This window comes from Gymnoscopelus braueri, assembly GCF_963280865.1.
Source record: "Gymnoscopelus braueri genome assembly, chromosome: 20".
NCBI lineage: Eukaryota > Metazoa > Chordata > Actinopteri > Myctophiformes > Myctophidae > Gymnoscopelus > Gymnoscopelus braueri.
This window is the reverse complement of record NC_137622.1, coordinates 8,180,184-8,200,282: the sequence shown is the minus strand read 5'-3', so window position 1 is coordinate 8,200,282 and position 20,099 is coordinate 8,180,184. Positions and strand designations below refer to the sequence as shown.

General features: G+C 39.8%; 2 protein-coding genes across 4 annotated transcripts in view; one reads left to right on the top strand and one right to left on the bottom strand.

The window, feature by feature from the left end:
- Positions 1–1,560: 1,560 nt before the first annotated feature.
- Positions 1,561–14,073, bottom strand: xiap (X-linked inhibitor of apoptosis). 2 transcript variants are annotated; one of them, XM_080415766.1, is made up of 9 exons: positions 13,899–14,073; positions 8,214–8,501; positions 7,558–8,116; positions 7,231–7,330; positions 6,998–7,076; positions 4,155–4,194; positions 3,917–4,072; positions 3,376–3,450; positions 2,618–2,726 (listed from the first exon to the last, which is right to left on the bottom strand). In XM_080415766.1, the coding sequence occupies exons 2-8, from the start codon at positions 8,454–8,456 to the stop codon at positions 3,410–3,412; spliced, it is 1,218 nt and encodes a 405-aa protein (XP_080271892.1). In that variant the 5' UTR covers positions 8,457–8,501; positions 13,899–14,073; the 3' UTR covers positions 2,618–2,726; positions 3,376–3,409. The 2 variants fall into 2 exon arrangements, with proteins under 2 accessions (XP_080271891.1, XP_080271892.1); XM_080415765.1 differs by lacking the exon at positions 3,376–3,450 and having other exon boundaries at positions 1,561–2,726.
- LOC308075808 (E3 ubiquitin-protein ligase RNF4-like) overlaps positions 10,360–20,099 on the top strand; it is a 72,210-nt gene continuing 62,470 nt past the window's right edge. The window contains exon 1 of one of the 2 annotated variants that reach the window (XM_080415770.1): positions 10,360–10,370. The gene's annotated coding sequence lies outside the window, so the exon portion shown is untranslated. The remainder of the gene's footprint in view (positions 10,371–20,099) is intronic. The other variant, XM_080415768.1, reaches the window with a different exon arrangement.

The window sequence follows — 20,099 nt, the reverse complement described above, 5'->3', positions numbered from 1 at the left end:
CAAGTACTGTACTTAAGTAACATTTTTAGTTTTTTTTTTACTTTACTGGAGTATTTCCAATTTTCAGTACTTTTACTTCTACTCCACTACATCTCAGAGGCAAATATAGTACTTTTACTCCACTACAATTATTTGAAAGCTTTAGTTACTAGTTATTTTGTAGATTTTGATTATTATTACAAAACATACATTAACCACTTCAGCCCTATTTAAACTTTGGCAATTTGAAAATATCCGATCTACAAGGCAAGCTCACAACATGACCTCACATGCTGGGACTTGTTGTGAGCTTTTGTATACATATGATACCTTGTGAAACGGGACATTCTGCATAATACATAGTACTTTTACTTTTGGTACTTTAAGTACATTTTGATACCAATACTTTTGTACTACTTCAGTACATTTGAAATTGCAGACTTTTACTTGTAACTGAGTATTTCTACATTGCAGCATTGATACTTTTACTTAAGTAGAAATTTGAGTTATTTTTCCACCACTGCCCACTTCTGACACCAATATAACTGTACGCACCCCGATGTGGAGACGACGCACTCCGGCCTAGAGAGCCAGCTCCCCCCATGGAGGAGCAAGTTCCGCCCGGGTCTTTTGCGGGGTCGCTACTCGCTACATTATCTCTACTTGAGAGCCTTCAATCAAAACTCAGCGCCACTCACTCGTTATATTTGTGTAGATCGTGACCGTCTAGTATTTAAGTGTATTTCGTTTTCTCGAACTTGATAATCAATCCTGCCCAATTCTGGGCTTGAGAAAAGGTATTAATCGTCCTTATATTTCATCTCATATTATGCAACACACGTTGACAGGACAAATTATATAACTACGTTTGGAGTTACATTACAACTATAGATACACTTACAGGAATTTAAGGTTTTACTGGTTAATTTCAAAGCAATAAGTAAATAGGTAGGTCGGAGAGGCTTATTGTCTGTAAATGGATTGCCTTTAACTTATATTAATGGTGTATTTTAACTCCTCTCATACTTTAATATAGCATTTCTGTATAAACAAAGTATATAGCTCTAGCACTAGCTTCTGTGTCAGTAGTACTGACATAATACATAATACTGACTCAGTACCAGTGGGGTGCCCAGTGGAACTCCAGTCCACATTTAGGTTTATAATTGATGTCAATTATATCCATAGTTGGGAAAAGTTTGGGGGGCATATGCAGACAAAACGATGTTATGGGTGACCCCTTCACTGTTACACCGTAACAATGTTTATTTTGATGGAGTTACACGTTTTTTGGAATACTCTCACTAACGCCCAGGATTCGAACCCGAGTCTCCCGCGTGGAAAGCCAACATTTTAACTGCTAGACTAAAGAAAAACAATTCTGAATTTGGGGAGAAAATGTGTTTTTAACTCATCAGGCTGAGGCTGTGAGCCACTCTGCTACGAGTTAGCCTTCTTAAATTCGCTTTATGGATTATATTCCCTTCCCTCTAGTTTATTTCCTAACTTAACTCAGTAAACCATTTGATTAAATGACAATTTAAGGTTTCCCCAATAAGAAAAACAAAGAAAACATTTTGAATCAAGTACTTTAAATTTATTTCACACAAATGCAAAGCTGCATGACGGAATGGAAAGGGAGATGTGACCCAGAGTGACAGATGACAGAGACAAAAAACAGTAGAAACTGACTCAAGTCTACAGATGTCAACAGCAGCAAGAAACACTGAGAAAAAGAAAACCCTAAAAGTCTAAAACTGAAAGCACACCCAGCAAAAACAATATGAAGAGTGACATACATAAAAGGACATTACATCCACCACCATAAAATCCAGATAAAATGTCAAAATTAAATAATTAAATGACACACATTATGTTTAGCACTAACTTGGAAAAAAGGCACCTCTGGCAAGCAAAACAAAATGGGTCAGTGTTATCACGGTGCCCTTTAGTGTCCTTTAGTGTCTACATACGCGGTGAAATGCTCACCAAAGACCTTATGAATCTGTGTAATGCACAATATCAACAAGAAAGGTTTATCATCATATTGTGAAAATGTAGCCATCTTGTGCCCTTTTCCCTTTATCATATATACATATGTGTACAGAATGTTTTTTTTATTATTATAATACAACTCTATATACACTAGATTTTAGGAGAGAGTGTTATAAAAATAATAATCAGTTGACAAAGCAGCATAAATTAGTCCTCATTCCAGAGCCTGGTTAAAGGCTTATTTATATTTTATTGAACGACCGCGTTGTATTTTCAAATGAAACAAGTTCTTTGCATGAATAACATTTCATGTACAACACAGTCTTTCAAGGAAGTATAAATTAGCAATAACCAATTAAACCCAAAGTACTTTGTTGACCAGGGTCCCCCCCGGGGGTCTATAATTGGTACCCTACTTTTTTTCCCTCTAGTCTACACCAAATCTCTTCGCTGAAAATAGCTGATCTATAAGCTAACAACGCATCGAACGTTCACCCACTTTTACCCAATGTTCACTATTATGGCATGCCCAGAATAGGGACGGTAGGTTTCATGTGGTTAAGCAATATACGTCTTGATCTTCTGTGTGATGGCACCGCAGCAGATGGGACACTTGTTGAGGGGCTCGGCACACTCCTTGCAGGTGACCAAGTGACCACAAGGGATGAAGACAATACAGATGTCCCTGTCCATACATACTTTGCATTGTTTTTCCCTCTGCAGCTCTCGTAGTTTCTCCAACGGATCCTCATCTGAAAGGCAGAATTATAAGTACTTTGAGTGACATTCTTCAGGTGATTAGCACCGTCCGATAGCGATGATCTATTATAACAGAAGCTTGACTGGTTATAGATGTGTTGTTCTTTTTCTTGTCTAAACCATACTGTAGAAAAAAATACCGTATACAGTATAGATGGCATATGTTTCAAATGCATGAGGGTCAGCTTGCCGCAACTCCACAACAAGAAATATCCCTTTGATTTAAATAAGTAGAGACAAAAACCTTTTTTCTGTTTATAATCATTACGGTTAGCTAGCTATGCAAGATATCAGACTGTGTTAATCACCTATTACTACTTGTTTCCTGGTTTCCTTTGTGACCTTTTTATTATTTCACTTTAAAGCCTTTTGTATTAATCTTACTTTAAATCAATACATTTTAGCCTTGAACTTTATTGTCACATCACAAACTTACAATCTGCAGAAATCTACAGTAAAACAACTGAAGTTGCAACTTCATATGACAAATGTTAATTAAACTAGGACTAACTGTTATTGGAGGATAGATATGATACCAAGGGGAATAATAATCATGACAATAATTTCCCTCTCCAACAGTTAGGGATGGATAAAATGCAGAGGACAAATTGTACATATGTTTAAAGGTACTGTAGCAAATACCTCAAAAACATCATCAACAACAACAAAGTTTTGGTCAAGAAGACGATTTAAAGCTGCAATCCAGAACTTGTTTGTCTGTGTGCATAAATAAAATGTTATTTTGACCAAAGTGTATGGAAGAATATGTTAATACAATATAATTATAAGTAACACATCTGCAGTGGTTGGAGGTGGTCTCCCTGCCCTTCTATTGAGAAATGTAGACCCAGGCCTGTGTTCAGGTAGGACACCTACTGGTTGATAAGTGGTATTGCCTGAAGCACAAAGCACAATATTTCCCCTGCTCAAGCAGGCATTCCTTCTTCGCTCATTGGTAGAAATTGGGTTTGAATCCCAGGAAGGGCATTGCAGCTTTAAAAACAAATGGGAGGCCATCCTAAACTAATATAAATAATTAATCAATCATTCATAGAGGAAGCCAAGGAATAAAAAGGCAGTCTTGCAGATGGAGACAGACTAAATAAAATGAAACTTTACATGTACATAGTGATTTCGATGAGAATATGCAAGACATCAGCAACACTGCAGCAAGATAAAGTACCTTGTGACTCTGGGTTGAGACAGTCCTGGATAAAGGCCTCCAGGTTGGGGTAGCCTGACCCAGTTCTGCTTATCTTCTCCTGGATAGTTCTCTCTATCACAATGGGGTCCAGGCCCATCTCGAGAGCCTTCTGAGCCATTTCTGACTGCAGCACATCTGGACAAAAACAGAGATATTTTTAACGAGATAATCAAATAAGTAAATCAATATATGATTAAATAGAAGATTTAATGTTTACCATTTTGATGACTTGAAAATCCATTCTGATGACCTGATGTCTGTAGAGGAAAGACGTTTATTTCATTATCATTACCGGAATTATTAACTCAAAGCTTAACCTCAGCTAACATCAGCCGTCAAGGTAATTAACCAATAATGCACAAGAGGGAGTGCTATAGAGCGTGCCAACGTGTCGTCACCACGGGGGGGTATTGGGCGTGGCATTGGGCAATGTTAAGTCAAGCTGGTTTTTACCCCTCAAAGATATCCACCGCTACCAAAAGACACTTGTTGACGCCCCCTTCAGGATTTTTGGCACGCTCTATACGACGAGATTTTGGCACCGATGTGCTCCGAGTGTTGCCTATCGGCATTAAATGGCATAGCACAATCATGTGTATTATACCATTGTTTCATAGTGTAATATATAAGAAAAGGAAAAATACTTTGATACTAACAGCTGGCGACAGTCATTGACATTGCAAGGTGGCACTGTGGCAGGTAAGGTAAAGGAGTGCCGTTATCATGAGCTACTGGCACTTACACCAGTGGTTCCCAAACACTGGGTTGGGACCCATTTGCGGGTCACAGACCCCTTTTTATGGGTTGCAAGAAGATAGCCCTTTTTTTGGTTTTCTACAATTTCTTTACAATTATCATCATTTCAAAATATTTTCAAAAATCCCCCCTCAAACATTTTCATAAATTATTCAAAATAATTTCATAAATAAATAAATAAGAAGTCCCAGATCTTCAATTGAGCCACGCCGTTCCCATGCGAATTCTGAGATCCACAGAATTTGATTTATTCCCTATGTATCTTTTCATGTAATTATTCCAATTACGCTACTCAGTGGCTACTAGCCTGGTAAACCCTCCCTCCGGAAATCTCATTTGTAATTTATTTCAGGAGTGAGTCTGGCATGATCGCCCATTCGGCAATTTGGCTATGGGCTGGAGTTAATACCGTTGACTGACAACCCCTTCAGCCAATCAGCAGTGTTCCCCTTAAGCCAGTGCATTTTTACCACCTCCAGACTAATGTGATGCAACAGGACTTTTGTGACGCAACGGGACTTTTGAGACGGCCATGCCCAAAATAGGTTGCCTTATTCGGATACATGCGTGTCACTGCCCGCCCCTGCCGGTTCTCAGAATTTAAATTTTTAAATAGGCTCCGTCATGATTAATTGACCACATATATGAAGTTAAACAACTAAATTCTATCCAAACGGTATCTTAAAAGTAAATTCCGTGCCTCAAAATAGAAGTTTGAGAGCGTTTTGAAGTTTAAAAGAGAGTAGAAAACACTGCGGTCAAAAAAGATGGCTGCCATTCGTTTTTGGTCGGCTGCACTCAGGCTGCACTCGGTTCCATTTGGGCTCACTCGAACTCCCACCTGATTGGCCAACTTTCGCTGTCAATCACAGAACGATGAGCGACGACGCTGATAGGCTCGTCCATTTGGTGAACGGGCTAGAAACGCCCAGACAAGCCTTCAGGCCAGAGTCCTTCCTGAAATCAAATGGAAATGAGATTTCCCGGAAGGAGGGGCTTTACTAGCCTGGTAAACCCTCCCTCCGGAAATCTCATTTCTATTTGATTCCAGGAGTGAGTCTGGCCTGATAGCCCATTGTGGGGGTTTCTAGTGGAATTACCAACTAACCGAGCCTATCAGCGTCGTTCTGTGATTGACAGCGACAGTTGGCCAATCAGGTGGCGAGTTTGAGTGAGCCCAAAACACGAACGGCAGCCATCTTTTTCTTGTCCGCTATATTCTCCGCTATTTTTTGACTTCAAAAAGCTCTCTAACTTCTATTTTGAGGCACGGAATTTACTTATAAGATATCGTTTGGATAGAATTTAGTTGTTTAACTTCATATATGTGGTCAATTAATCATGACAAAGCCTATTTAAAAATAATAAAAATTTAGAGAACCGGTAGGGGCGGGCAGTGACACCCATGTATCCGAATAAGGCAACCCATTTTGGGCATTGGCCGTCTCAAAAGTCCCGTTGCGTCATATTAGACTGGTGAACTGCTGATTGGCTGAAGGGGAAAAATTATCATTGGCTGAAGGGGTTGTCAGTCAACGGTATTACTCCCGCCCAACTCCAGCCCACAGCCAATATTGCAGAATGGGCTATCAGGCCAGACTCACTCCTGGAATCAAATAGAAATGAGATTTCCGGAGGGAGGGTTTACCAGGCTAGGGCTTTACCAGGCTAAGTGGCTACTGCGTGCTTAGTTGCCTTTACCGAGAACCACTGATTCGACCGACTTCACACTCGGCACTGCACTCCTTGGGGCCAGTTTGACACCTGTGTTAACACATTGGGTGCCAAAACCATATATATACTTCTTTTCAAATACACCTGTTGAGTGCCAAAACCGTATATATACTGTTTTTGAAAAAGAAATGAAAAAAATAAAATAAAACATTCTTTTTTTTTTCTCAATTTCTTTTTCTTTTTTTCCTTCACAGCACCAGGAGATATAATTTTTCGAAGATTTAGACTCCAATCCACTTCCTGGTTAACTTATGACTTCAAAAACCTGCATCTCGGCTCCTGTGTACTTTTTTTTTTTACAATGTATTTTTAACTATTTTCAACTGGCTGCAACTATGGAACGGATTACCGAATGTTTTTAATTTTTGTCCCCCGATTGTACGAGACCTCTATGTGTGTAATGAGGGGATCACCGTGAGGACGGTGATCACTGAAAATTTTTTGTGACTACTTGAAAAAGGTTCAAAAATGGTTAAAAATCCAGGCACTCAACGTATAATATTTTAATAAACCTCTGGCACCCAATGTGTTGTTAAGAGGTTAAAACACAGAAATCATAAAATTGCTTACAGCTCTGTTTCGTCGAGGGTGTTGTAGCTGAACACTGTTGACAAACTCCTGTCCCTTTTCTGCCAGCAGGAAACTGCACCTGGTTGAGAGAGGAGAGGGAGTGAAGAGTGAAGAGTGATGATAATAATAATAATAATAATAATAATAATAACTTGAATTTATATAGCGCCTTTCTGAAACCCAAGGACGCTTTGAAGAGTGGAGTGAAGAGGAGAGGAGGAGAGGAGACTTACCCAGGATAGTGTTTGGCATGTTCCTCCCATGGGTCTTCTTCTGGTTGCCAGCCTTTCAGACCTCCACCACAGCTGAAACACGTCACCATGTCTCGTACTCCTACAACACGAAATGAAATGACCAACTGTTCCTTTGAGCTTGCTAAGATGTAATCCCAAATTTTATAGCCTCCGATTGGTCAACATAACTTTAGTGAATTTATTGATTTTGATACCAGCAACCTTTGCATACATTAATTGTTACCCTCAAAATATTTTCATTTTAAATCAACACTTGAAAATTATGCTAGAGATTTCTCCAAGCCCAGAACTATCACATGTACGAACCTTTGCTGTAGAAGCCAGCCGCGGCCAGTCTCTCGGGGTCAATGAGGTGTTGGACACCTTCAAAGCTCCTAAGCCTCTCTTCATAGCTGCCCATAGGAACAGCAGAGCTTGTGCGTTGGCTGATCCCTCCCTCCTCCGTCTCCATAACCCTAAGGGAAGGGATGTTGCCCACATCGTGCCCCAGGATGAAGAAGCAGTGAGGGAAGTGTTTGGAGTGTTCTCCCCAGGCTGTGTCACCTGCCTCCCAGCCTGCCAGCATTTGCCCACAACAGAAACACTGCACCTTGTCCCCATCCCCCAGGTAGTAGAGACCTGCTTCTGCCAGATCCAAGGGCCTCACAAGGGCAGCGGAGGGCCACGAGGCAAAGGTCGCCAGCCGGGAGTCCTCGCTGATCATGTGGGGGGCTTTGGGGTAGGGGGTCTGATCGACCACCTCCCCCGTCCTCAGACGAAACTCCATGTCCTCCATTTCCTCATTGTAGGGGGAGCCATTAGTCAGTGACTCTGGGTTGACATTGGACCGGTGTGTGCACCTGAGAAACTTGCACGATGGGGAAACCTGGAGTGCAATGAAAATATGAGTTAGGGGGGTACTATATTTGGTAGGAACCAGAAATGAAATTTCTAATTAGATTTTGTTTTTATTTTATTTTCACCTCTTTGTGTCGTTCTACAGGCATGTCTTCCCCACACCAGTTTTCCACGGTCTTCTGACAGCTGAAGCAGCGAACACGGTCAGCGTGGCCAGTGAAATAGAAGCCGGCACGGGCCAGCCTCTCTGCTGACAGCTGCTGGGCCAGGCTGGAACCACGGAACGAGGCTAGACGACTGTTCATCAAAGACCAGTCAGTAGCAGCGTTATCTGCCTCCAAGTCACCGTCTTGTGTGAGGTAAGACATCTTATAGCCTGGGTTCTGCTGAGATGAACAGAGACGACAGAAGACCTGAAGACAAAAGACAAGAGAATTCTATTATACGTAGGTATTGAAACACTGATAATCGGCTGATTGTTTAGAACCGGGCTCAAGAGCCACTGAGATGTACGGCCAGCCAGTCGTCCTGGTACTCTGTGTAGGGTCAAGATGATCTTCGAGCGTCGCTGAGTACACTGGGTTGTCTGATGCGCTAATCCTGCTTGGGTCGATGTTGGTCACTCTGGAAGGGTTAAGACTGAGTCTAGTGCCGATGATGAGAGTGGTTTCAGCCATGACATCCAGTGTGTTTTATCCTGCTGTGGGTAGCCCCTGACATCACCTTGGTGATGTCAGATAGTGTCAGACATCTCCCCACATGGAGCTGCCCATGTCCGCTATGCCCAAATATGGGACCAGGACGTCAGTCCTGGACGTGACGGTTATCTCCACATATGGAGCCTCTGGGAAGGGTTCACTGATGTCAGACCCCGTATCTATGACACGTCTTGGGTCTCTATGACGACCTCGTAGGTCGCTCGTCTCCATTTATGGGGATCTCCATATATAGGCCAGTGCTGGCAAGTATGCCCTGAACGTTCGCAACAGGTATAGTATATTAGGCAGGTTCTTTTTTTGCACTGATGTATAGATGTTCATCATCATACCTTTTACAAAATGATCCTAAATTACCCTACATTTTTGCACATCCCCCTGCCGATAAACAATGCGGCCCCCCAGAGTGATTGAGGAAATTTTGTGGCCCTCACCATCTACAAAGTTGCCCACCCCTGGGTTAGAATGTGTGTCCTGCCTGTATATGTTCATCTTTATCATATCTTTTTTAATTTACAACCCAGTATAAGTTCTATTAATCTTATTTTGTGTATTGTATTGATGTTGTAAGTAGTCTTGTAGAACACGCCACACTAACATTTAGCTGCTTTTACCTGTATGAGTGAGTGACAAATAAATTCTTGAAATCAAGCTCTGATGAAATCTAACAATGGAAAATCAAGATGTGATGAAAATTAAGACAATAAGTCTACACTGTACAAAGTGTAAGTCTGGTTTCAAAGGTGTAAAAACAGGGAGATGTCTTGCAAAAGAGTGCAGTATATTTGGCGAGTACCGCAGTGCTCTGAATTTCCACTTCCAGCGCTTAAAATGATCTGTTGCCCCGTCTTTAACAATCAGCGGAAAATAAAGTCAAAGTATGTCAAACGAGGGTGTACTGTAAAGGAATTCCTTGGCTGGCCGCAGTGGTCTTATATTAGGCCACTGTGCCTTTAAAAGCAGCAGTCAGGCTGTGGTCACATGGAGGCATTGGCTGTTCCATGTGAGGGAGGAGGAGTCGGATTGGCTCTCAGCACTGCACCCTGTGCAGCACTAGTACACACCCCTAGACACACACAGGAACACAAGGCACACCCAGCGCAACTACCAGCAAAATATCAACTCCTCCTCAAGGGAGAGATTTAATCTAATATACAATATGGAAAAAGCAATATTCAGATATCTAAATATTCTTATGTTCATTGCAGTGTTTCAACATCGTAAAGGAAAATAATTGTCCAGAACTTCTCCATTGCTACTAGCTACCCCTTTAACCTGTGTTATTCAGAAGTCTGATGTCAGTGAATAAACACATTGAAATACATGGTGTATATTTAAAGTTTACAGAAAACATGCCAATATTCAGACAACATATACAGACACAGTATGATTCATAAATAATATTAATATTATTTTTTGTGATTCTTACGTTTTTTTTATGTGATTCTAAAGCTACAGTAATACTTTTTAAGTCATATTGCCCTTTTCCAGATGTAAGGCAGTTGGACCCATAATGATAGATCACACACAGACCTGATATATTATCACCATGCAGCTGATAGAACAGTTAAATTGGAATAGCGTAGTGGCCTCCAGTTTGAGGGCAGTAACATGTTCATGTTTATTATGTAATGTACAAATGGTACTCTGGGATATGCTGTGACCCATAAGGGAACAAAGAGCTTAATGTGGGACTTTGTTAACGTCCTAGAGGACCATGTCTCGATGTAGACAGTTTCTTACAAGCATATCCTGCGGCAGATTAAGACAATCAGACAATCAAGAAAGGAGATGTGTGAGAAATACAAGTGTTCTCTGTGGGTATTCCATGTTCTGATGAGAAACAACAAACCATCATGTCTGATGTTTGATTTATGTTGATATCCAAACTTGAAAAATCTTGCTTATAGGACTGGCCGATATCTACTAAATTAAATATCACAATATTTGTTTAACCAAAATTACATCGCTATCAATAATGTGACAAATCATATTTTGAGGATTATTGTTGGTGATTTTAGAAGATATTTACAAACATTTTGGAAAGAATCATTAGTAATGTGGAAATGATGATCAAACAGGGAGTGACATTTTTAATTAATTTCACTTAGCTAGAAGTTTAATAAGTCCAATAAGTTTATAATGATAAAGTAAAGTGTAAAGCAACTCCCAAAACGGATGATAAAGTCTCATATCAAAATATCGATATTGTATCAATATGTCAGCCAGCCCTGCTTGCATGTATCTCCAATGGGGATGCGTCTGCACTCTGCACACAAGCCGTCTGATATAGGATGCATACACAAGCCAGTTTACAATACTACGAATCTCAGGACTGACAGAATATATTAAAGGCCAAAGTGGCAATAAATGTCACCACGCGGCAAGAATGTATAATGTACAGTAATAATTATGTTACAACTGAATATATCAGCCAACATAAGGCTTCAATCTAAATGGTCATTTAATCTGATGATATGTTATTGCATATTGGCTTTTTTCTTTTACTTTTCAAGTTTCTTTCTCGTCATTTTTGTATCTGTTCTGAATGCATCCATGATTCATTCCTCAGCAGATGTACTGTAATGAAGACATGCATGCAAAGGTGTACAGACCGATTATTCATTACCAGCAGCAACAATTAGAATAAACATCAATATTGGTATATACTGTATATAAAATCCATATGTGTCAGGGAGGGTTCAGAGTGAAGGGAGGGTTACTCTGAAAGGTGTGTTTCCATAATCTAAGTAAGGGGAGATGAGTAAGAGTTATGGATGACTTTGATGCAATCACAGGCGCAACAATGACATGTTCAATCAGCATCAATTGTTTCTTGATAACATTGAGGCCCAATCTTAACAGGCTTAACATGCAGTTTGGACCTTTGAGCTGCCAATGATATCATTGGGGTTAGGCACAAGTATTCTTTAAGAAAGCAGGTATATGAACTTATACGGGTGTTATACTTTTATCACGTATAATTATAACAAATGCCTGAGGACAGTCAGAACTATTGATCTTACACACTGAGTCAGAGTCATAGGGGTTAATGCATCCACCCACCCAGCTCAGTCAAATGTGTGCACAAAGTTGAAGAAAATATGCCTGAGGATGCATTCATAGCCATGTGATTTCAAGTCACACTGTATTGACTAACAGTGATGGAAGAAGTACTCACATGTTTTACTTAAGTAAAAGTCTCAATACTGCAATGTAGATACAGTATACTCTGTTACAAGTAGAAGTCCTGTATTCAAAATGTAAAAGTACAAAAGTATCGTCATCAAAATATACTTAAAGTACCAACAGTAAAAGTACTCATTGTACAGAATGTCCCATTTCACAAGTTCAAAATGTATAAAAAAGATCTTTTGAAAATAGCCGATCTACAAGCTCACAATGCGTCGCGTGCAACGCATTGTGAGCTTGTAGATCTGCTATTTTCAAATGGACGAAATACATATAGGTCTGAAGGAGTTTGTTTTGTAATAATAATCAAAATCTACAAAGCGACTAGTAACTTCAGTTTTCATATAACTGTAGTGGAGTAAAAAGTACAATATTAGCCTCTGAGATGTAGTGGAGTAAAAGTAAAAATACTGAAAATTGGAAATACTCCAGTAAAGTAAAACATTTTTAAAAAACTCAAAATTGTACTTAAATCACCAATCACATACATGTGCACTCTTAAATGATAGTGGATTTCAGATTTGTGTTTTAGGTTATTAGATAGGCAATTGCATTTTTTAGATTTGAAGTTTTATATTGTAATTATATTTCAGTATAATTCAATGTTTTTAATGGCACCTGTCTTTTTAAACATCTGTGTGACTGACCATGCTGAAAGCTGAATAAACATTAACATAAGTACTTGAGTAAATGTACTTAGTTACTTTACACCACTGCACTGTATTGACTGGCCACGTACACTCTGGAAGCATCACAAGGCTTTATGATCCAACACAATGAGCCAGACAACAAACCCACCGACACGATGGTCTCTGGTCTGTTTTGGTTCGGGTCAGTTTGACAGCTGGAATGTGGCAACGCAACAGCATGCAGGACCAGTGACGACTTAGAATGGAACATATAGCCGTGGTTACCAAAATAAACACAAACCAGTAACTAGTGTACAGTCCTGGAAAAAGTACTCAAATGTTTGAGTTTGACTTAAGTAAAAGTACAATACTGCAGTGTAGAAATATACTCTAAAAAATGTACTTGAGTAAAAGTACAACAATATTGGCATCAAAATATACCAAAAGTACTCATTATGCAGAATGTCCGATTTCACAAGTTCAACATGTATAAAAAATATTTTGAAAATAGCAACTCTACAAGCTTGTAGATCTGCTATTTTAGAATGGCCGAAATGTATATAGGGCTGAAGTGGTTCATGCATGTTTTGTAATAATAATCTAAATCTGCAAAGTAACTCGTAACTAAAGATGTCAAATAATTGTAGTGGAGTAAAAGTACAATATTTGCCTCTGAGATTAGAAGCAAAAGTATTGAAAATGGGATATACTCCAGTAAAGTAAAAAATCCTTAAAAGTGTACTTAACTTAAGTACAGTACTTGGGTAAATGTACTTACAGTAGTTACTTTACACCACTGCTAGTGTATCGGCTACTTGTGCAATTAGCCTACAATACCTTGGGCAAATGGGCACCAACGGTATTTAATGTGCCCTTTGATAATGTAGGTGCAGCTGCTGTAACGTTAATTAGTGATGAGAAAGCGTGGGATCCATCCAGGCAGTTAAGTTAACCCAAAAATTACTTATTTTATATCAATTACACACACAAAAATGACAAAAAAAATCTCCATGAATTCAAGGCTTCATGGGTGTGTGTGTAATTGATAGAAAATAAGTAATTTTTTGGGGTGAACTACTCCTTTAACGTTACGTTATATAAATACCTCAGAAATAGTATTGTTATACCTCAACTAAACAAGGGCCATGAATGGCACTAACACTTGTACTCTAACTTAAGTTAAAGCCACGTTTATAGACACAATAACGTTAGTAGCTACATAATAATAACGTTACGGGGCAAAGCGTTGTTTTGGTTTCCACACACAACTCACCGCGGACAGTTGTAAAGCGTCCCCCCTCTGTCACTGTCTGTTGGTCCCTTATTGTCACCGTGTGAGAAGAACTGTGTCCTTTATAAACCCGTTTAAACGACAGTTCTTATTTTCAAGCTAGATGTGACCTCCTGGTCGTCGTCGCTGCTATCCAGGAAGTCAGCGGCGCAGTTGTTGTGTGCAGCAGCGCGCAAGCGCAACGCTTTCGCGCACCCCAGCTGACCGCATGCATGAATGAAATGGGGAATGTCTGTCTGGTATCAGAGGGGCGGGGCCAGTCTGCTGTGACACCATGGTGACTGTGATCATAGATAGGGTCCATTTGGTTCCATTTGTATACTGTCAGAGTTACAGACTTGTATGGGTCAATAGGCTCTATGCACAGCAGCCATATTGGAAAGAAATTGGGCCTCTTCTTACTTCCTTAACAGGTGTTACCAATAATACCAATTAAGGCTCTGTTCCATTCTGGTCTCAAAGTGTGGTCCAGGGTTCCTTGGGGGGGTTCCAAATGGCCCCTTACGAGTGTGTAACTCTGAGAGTGTACAAATGGAACCATTTGGTTCCATTTGTACACTCTCAGAGTTATGGGAGTCCTTGTAATTAAAAAGTTTGAGAACCACTGTGCTACACTAAATGGAACAGAGCTTTCATTAGTATCATGAAGGCTCTTCAATGATACTCCCTCCCTCCCTCCAGAAATCTCATTTGTAATTTGAGATTTTCCGGAGGGAGGGGCTTTACCAGGCTAAAAGGAACCCACTGAGTCCCTGGAATCCACTTTGAGAACCGCTGGTCTAGTTCAGGGGTCTTCGACTTGGAGACAAAGCAGGGACTCCCAATATTGTGTAAAATTAATGTATTATTATTCTTTTGTATTTCATTCCATGCTCTTGAAGAGGTTTTCAAAGGTTTTCCAACGTTAGCTCACCATAGCTTATCAATGTCTGTTGATGATGACAGAGATTTGATACTAGCTTGGAAGTATTCCACTGGCTTTTCTTTAAAAAGGATCCCTGGCTAATACGGCAAATATGCCTTAATACGTTATAATTGCCCTCTAAAACAAAAAATACACCTTAATCTTTTATTTTATAAATAGTTCATCTTTTACTCAAGGGGGACAACGCCCGTCGCAAGTTGATGATGTCATTTGTCCATGTGTGGTCCAGGAAGTGGTTAGCATGTGTTAATCAAAAAACAACTTAACATTTCCTAAGGTTAATATGAGCATCAAAACAATATTTTAAATACATTTTATTAGCACATGCATTCCATACATTCCATAGGGCTGGACTACACATGGACAAATGACATCATCAACTTGCGATGGGTATTGTCCCCCTTGAGTAATAGATGAACTATTTATAAAATAAGTAAAATATTGAAGGTGTTTTACATTTTAAATGTTTGTTATATTACATATTAAGGCATATTTGGCTTATTAACCAGGGATAATTTTTTAAGTGGATTGATGATGCATCTTTGATGGCTTCCTAAATAGCAGCACTGTCATCATTGTTGTGTACATTTTACTCTAGTCTAGACCCTCAAAGTTCTTGAGCGGTTCCAGAGTGTCCCCAGCAAAATTAGTTTAATACAGCATCAAATATTGATTACTTGAACAGCATATCTACAAGCTCACAACGTTTCACAATGTGACGCCTTGTGAGCTTGATATGCTAGACTATTAAAAACATCTTATTGTCTCCGCCAGGCCGAAAGGCATGGCGATAGAGTATGTTTTGCCCCCTGTCCGTCCGTCCGTCCGTCCGTGTGTGTGTGTCCGTCCGTCCGTCATTCTGTCTGTGGACAGCTAATCTCCGGCACCGTTGGCTTGCTCGCAGTGAAACTGTGCACACACACTCCCTGGATGCCACAGCAGAACCTCTGCCCAAAAAAATTCACATGGGCCTTTTATAGCGCCACCAGGAGGCCGATTTGTGCAAAACATATGGCAAAACAAAAATGGCTTCCAAAGTTTGCAGGAGTGCTCCGTTTTGAACAAAATGGGCTCAAATCATGAACACAGCATGCAATTTCCTTGAAATTTTGCATGCATATTCCCACTATGCCGAGGAAGAAATGCCACTTGAAAATGTTCAAATCAGCCTCATGGTGGCGCTATAACAGGCCCATTCGTGTTTTTACCTATAACTGCACCGATCTGTGTAAAACTTTGTAAGCGCATTCCCTAGAGGTCAAGGAAAAACCCTTGCCCTGCATTTTTCAGATCTGCCTTTTAGAGCGCCACCAGGAGGCCGACTTATGTAAAACACATTTTTGTATATTACTCCTTCCGATTTGATCCAAATTTCACGCAAATCGGTACACATGATCTCTATAGTCATGTGATCAAGACGATGTTGATGATTTTTTACATTCCATCCTGATTGGCTAAGATTGACATCTGAAGTTTGCAGTAGTGGCTTGTTTTGAACAAAATGCTGCAAATCATGAATGCAGCATCCGATTGCGGTCAAACTTTGCACGCACATTCACACTATGTTGAGGAGCAAATGCCACCCTTTTAACATTGGCCTGTTATAGCGCCACCAGCAGGTCTAATTTAGCAAAACACATTTTTTGAACAAAATGCCTCAAATCATGAATGCAGTGTCCGATTGCCGTGCAAGGCCTAAGAAGAAATGGCACCCTTTTCACATTGGCCTGTTATAGCGCCACCAGGAGGCCACAATAACCTACCTGACCTGGCGAGGAGCACTTTTTCTAGTTTTGAATAATTTAAACATTTTTACAACATAAATCTTGTATGGGTCCCTAACACTGTGAGCTTGTAGATTGTCTATTTTCACTATTTTTTAATACATAACATTTCCCCCAAATGCCCCAAATAGGGGCACCAGGTTGATAATATAGTTAAACTAATTACATATATTAACGGAACAATAACTGTGTTTGACGTGTGATTTATTGGCTTTATTTGGGGAATTAAAATACAATACACCGTCATGCATAGTTAGCTAAATTAAATAAAATACACAATACAATACACAGACATGCATAGTAGACTACCTAAATATCTATCAGAATATGCAATACTACGTCAACATATTTACATTGTGGTCCAGTAGACTTGGCTGGAAGGCAAGCATGAATATGGAGTATGTAACTACTCATAGCACATTATAAAATCAACACATATTCCACAGATACACATTATAAAAAGAAAGTATGCATTCTGATATTTTACTCACGAGAATTCTTTTTTTTTCTTTCTGGAATCTGTGGAATCCCACCCGATCTACTATGAGTCAAACCCATTCAATGGAAAGGAATTTGCAAGTAATTCCTTTCCATTGAATTGGGTGATTCATAGTAGATCGGGTGGGATTGGGAATCCACAAAGTATGATTCATTCCTTGTGTCGATTATGTTTGTGTCAGTGTCACCACCAGTCAATGAAAGGTTGCTTTTTGAAATGGGTGGATTTTCTCTGCCCCACAGGTGCTTTGTGAGTCCTTTGCAAGTGGAAGTAAGATCCACTACAAATCTGAAAACTTTGTAAAAGAAAACTACATACAAATGTTACATCATCAACTAATCTACATAGTTCAAAGAAAATTGTGTCTGGCTGTCTGTAGCAACATGGAACATTGTGAATACTGAATATAGAACAGGATAGTTATCCACTGAAAGAGTATACCAGTACAGGTATCAGTGGTACCTAGTATACAGCTATCTACTGTATATAACAAAGTATAGCAGACAGTAGTGTTATCTACTGTGTAAACAATAACATAGTAAAGTAATAGCAGCAAATTCAATTATCAAATAAAAACTTAAGTAGTACAAAGGTGTCCTCTTTAAGTTTGAAGATAAAATAACATGACACAAATATGTTTTTGTTGCATTGGTAGGCTAAGTAAGCACAGACTGAGGCTGGGAGGGCGGCATCAGAGGTGTATTATTTAAGAGCAGAAAATATAGCTGCGATAGTTTCTTGGTTAGTAATGCTTGATCTTTAGTGTAATTTAAAAACATTTATCTTTCGTTGACTATTATATAATTATTAATGTCATACTGTGTAATATTAATTTTAGTAGTCTTTTTGGTGACAGCCTGATCCGAGCCCCACTGACTTCCATGATCAAATAAAAGTTGAAGTCTTAAGGTCCTTACACACCGGGGCGATTTTTTTCATGGGAATAATACGTATTTTTTTTAAACCTTATAAAGTCAATGCAAGCTTCCACACCAGTTTCGCGGAGCGAAAAAAGCGTCTTTTAATTATTCGGAACGAGTCCGAATTTTGCGTATATTCGCATATTCGCCGGTGTGTAACCGCCTTTACTGTGTAACATTCATTATAGTACTCTTTTTTTGGCGACACCTCTCTTAGCTCTGTTGTTATTACAGCGTGTCTATATGGCAGTAACGCTCAAAAAGGAATACTGCAGGGACTTTTGGAACACAACAAGTTGCGAGATAGAGATTAGCTCCGGGAAAAGAGACAGACCAAGTCATAAAACCTTTAAAAGGTTGGGGAAGAGATGGAGTCCTGAATAACCCAGTTAAGGTTGGGAAAGGCCTAATAATATATTTTAGACTATAACGGACAGACTAGAACATATTGGCCGTGTCTCTCAATCAAATGGAAATTGCTTCCATATTAAGGCAACATTCAAACTAAGGCAAGAAAGCATCAGGACATCCCGATCAGAGGAGCTTAAAATGCTGCCTGGTAAGGTGCCTTCTTTTGAATGATTCTGAAAGCAGCATTAGAGTATCCTTCTCGGGAGTAGGACATCCCACAATTCTGTGGGAAGAATAACATCATCCCTTGCTGTATATTTGTAATATTTTAAAGCTCATAAATGATTGGAGTGTATTTGACTTTAGTAGTCAGTGTTGTATAACAATATGTATTCAATGAAAACTAGCCAGCAGTTCCTTATTAGATTAAATATTACATTTGGACTTCAACTTCCAATAGGTTCCATCTTTGTCAAGACAATTACGGGCACTTTTTTACCCCAGCGGGCTCTGTCCTGTGCATTGGTTTGTGTTCCTTGCGCTTGGTGCCATGCTTTTATGTATGATTTTAGAGACTGCTGCGCGCCTTGCCCCTCTGGACGTTGTTTGGCGGCCTTCGCTCTGCGTCTCGCCATGTGCTGTCTCTGCAACTCTCGCCGTTGCTGCTTGCCCTCTTCCGTTTCTTGCGCTCTTCTCTGTGCCACGGCTTGTCTGTGTGCAGCTCGGCGACGGTTTGCAGCTTCTGTCGTTTCTGCCATGCGAGCTTCACGCTTTCTTTCCCTTTCTTTTTTTCTGCGCGTTTCAGGGTTTGATCTGCGGCGAGGAGCCATAGTAACAGAAAAGGAAGTGCCTCTTCAGCAAAATTGTCGTTCCTGTGGTTGATTGTAGGTGGTCTGCGTACAATGACAAAGAGTAGATACAAGACATACATAGGCAAAGTGGGTAATGGGTATACTATACAGGCCTATATTTATAATAAACACACTATTTAATAGTCACTGATTTAATGTTCAGATAAAACCTTTATTGATTCAACTGGGGAAATTCAGGCAGTACAGGCAACACAGGACAGATGCAGAAAAACATACATCTAGGAGTAACCAATACTGCTACTGCTGCTACTTCTACCACTAATACCAATAATAATAATAATAACGGAAGGGGATCTGAAAAAAAGAGCACCAGAGGCCAGGCGTTTCACAGAAGGCACACTAGCCAAAAATATTGTTTAATTTAAGTGTGCATGTTAATGTTAAGTGTCATATGGGAAAGGCTCTGAGAATGAAGACGAATCTGTCAAGCAAACAATACCTCAGAAGTCACCAAATCTGTAAATGATACAGAGAGGAAGGTTGATACAAAGAATAAAGTAGCTGCATAATGACCAACATGTCACAAGGGAACTGGCAGACTGAGAGCAGACTGAGGTTCTAGACTCAAAGGTCAAGGATCCCTAGGCTTGGATCAAGACTATCATAAATGTATTTTATCGATTCTGACATACGAAAGTAAAAGTCAGACTCGATAAAAATGCATCTATGATAGGTCTTGATCCAAGGCTAAAGGATCCCCACATTGATATCTATTTGAATGACCAATGACATCCCCCAGCATTGATAAAGCCTGACTGTGAATTAGCCTTCTGTATTAACACGGAGTCGTGTACTTAAGTACAATACTTGAGTAAATGTACTTAGTTACTTT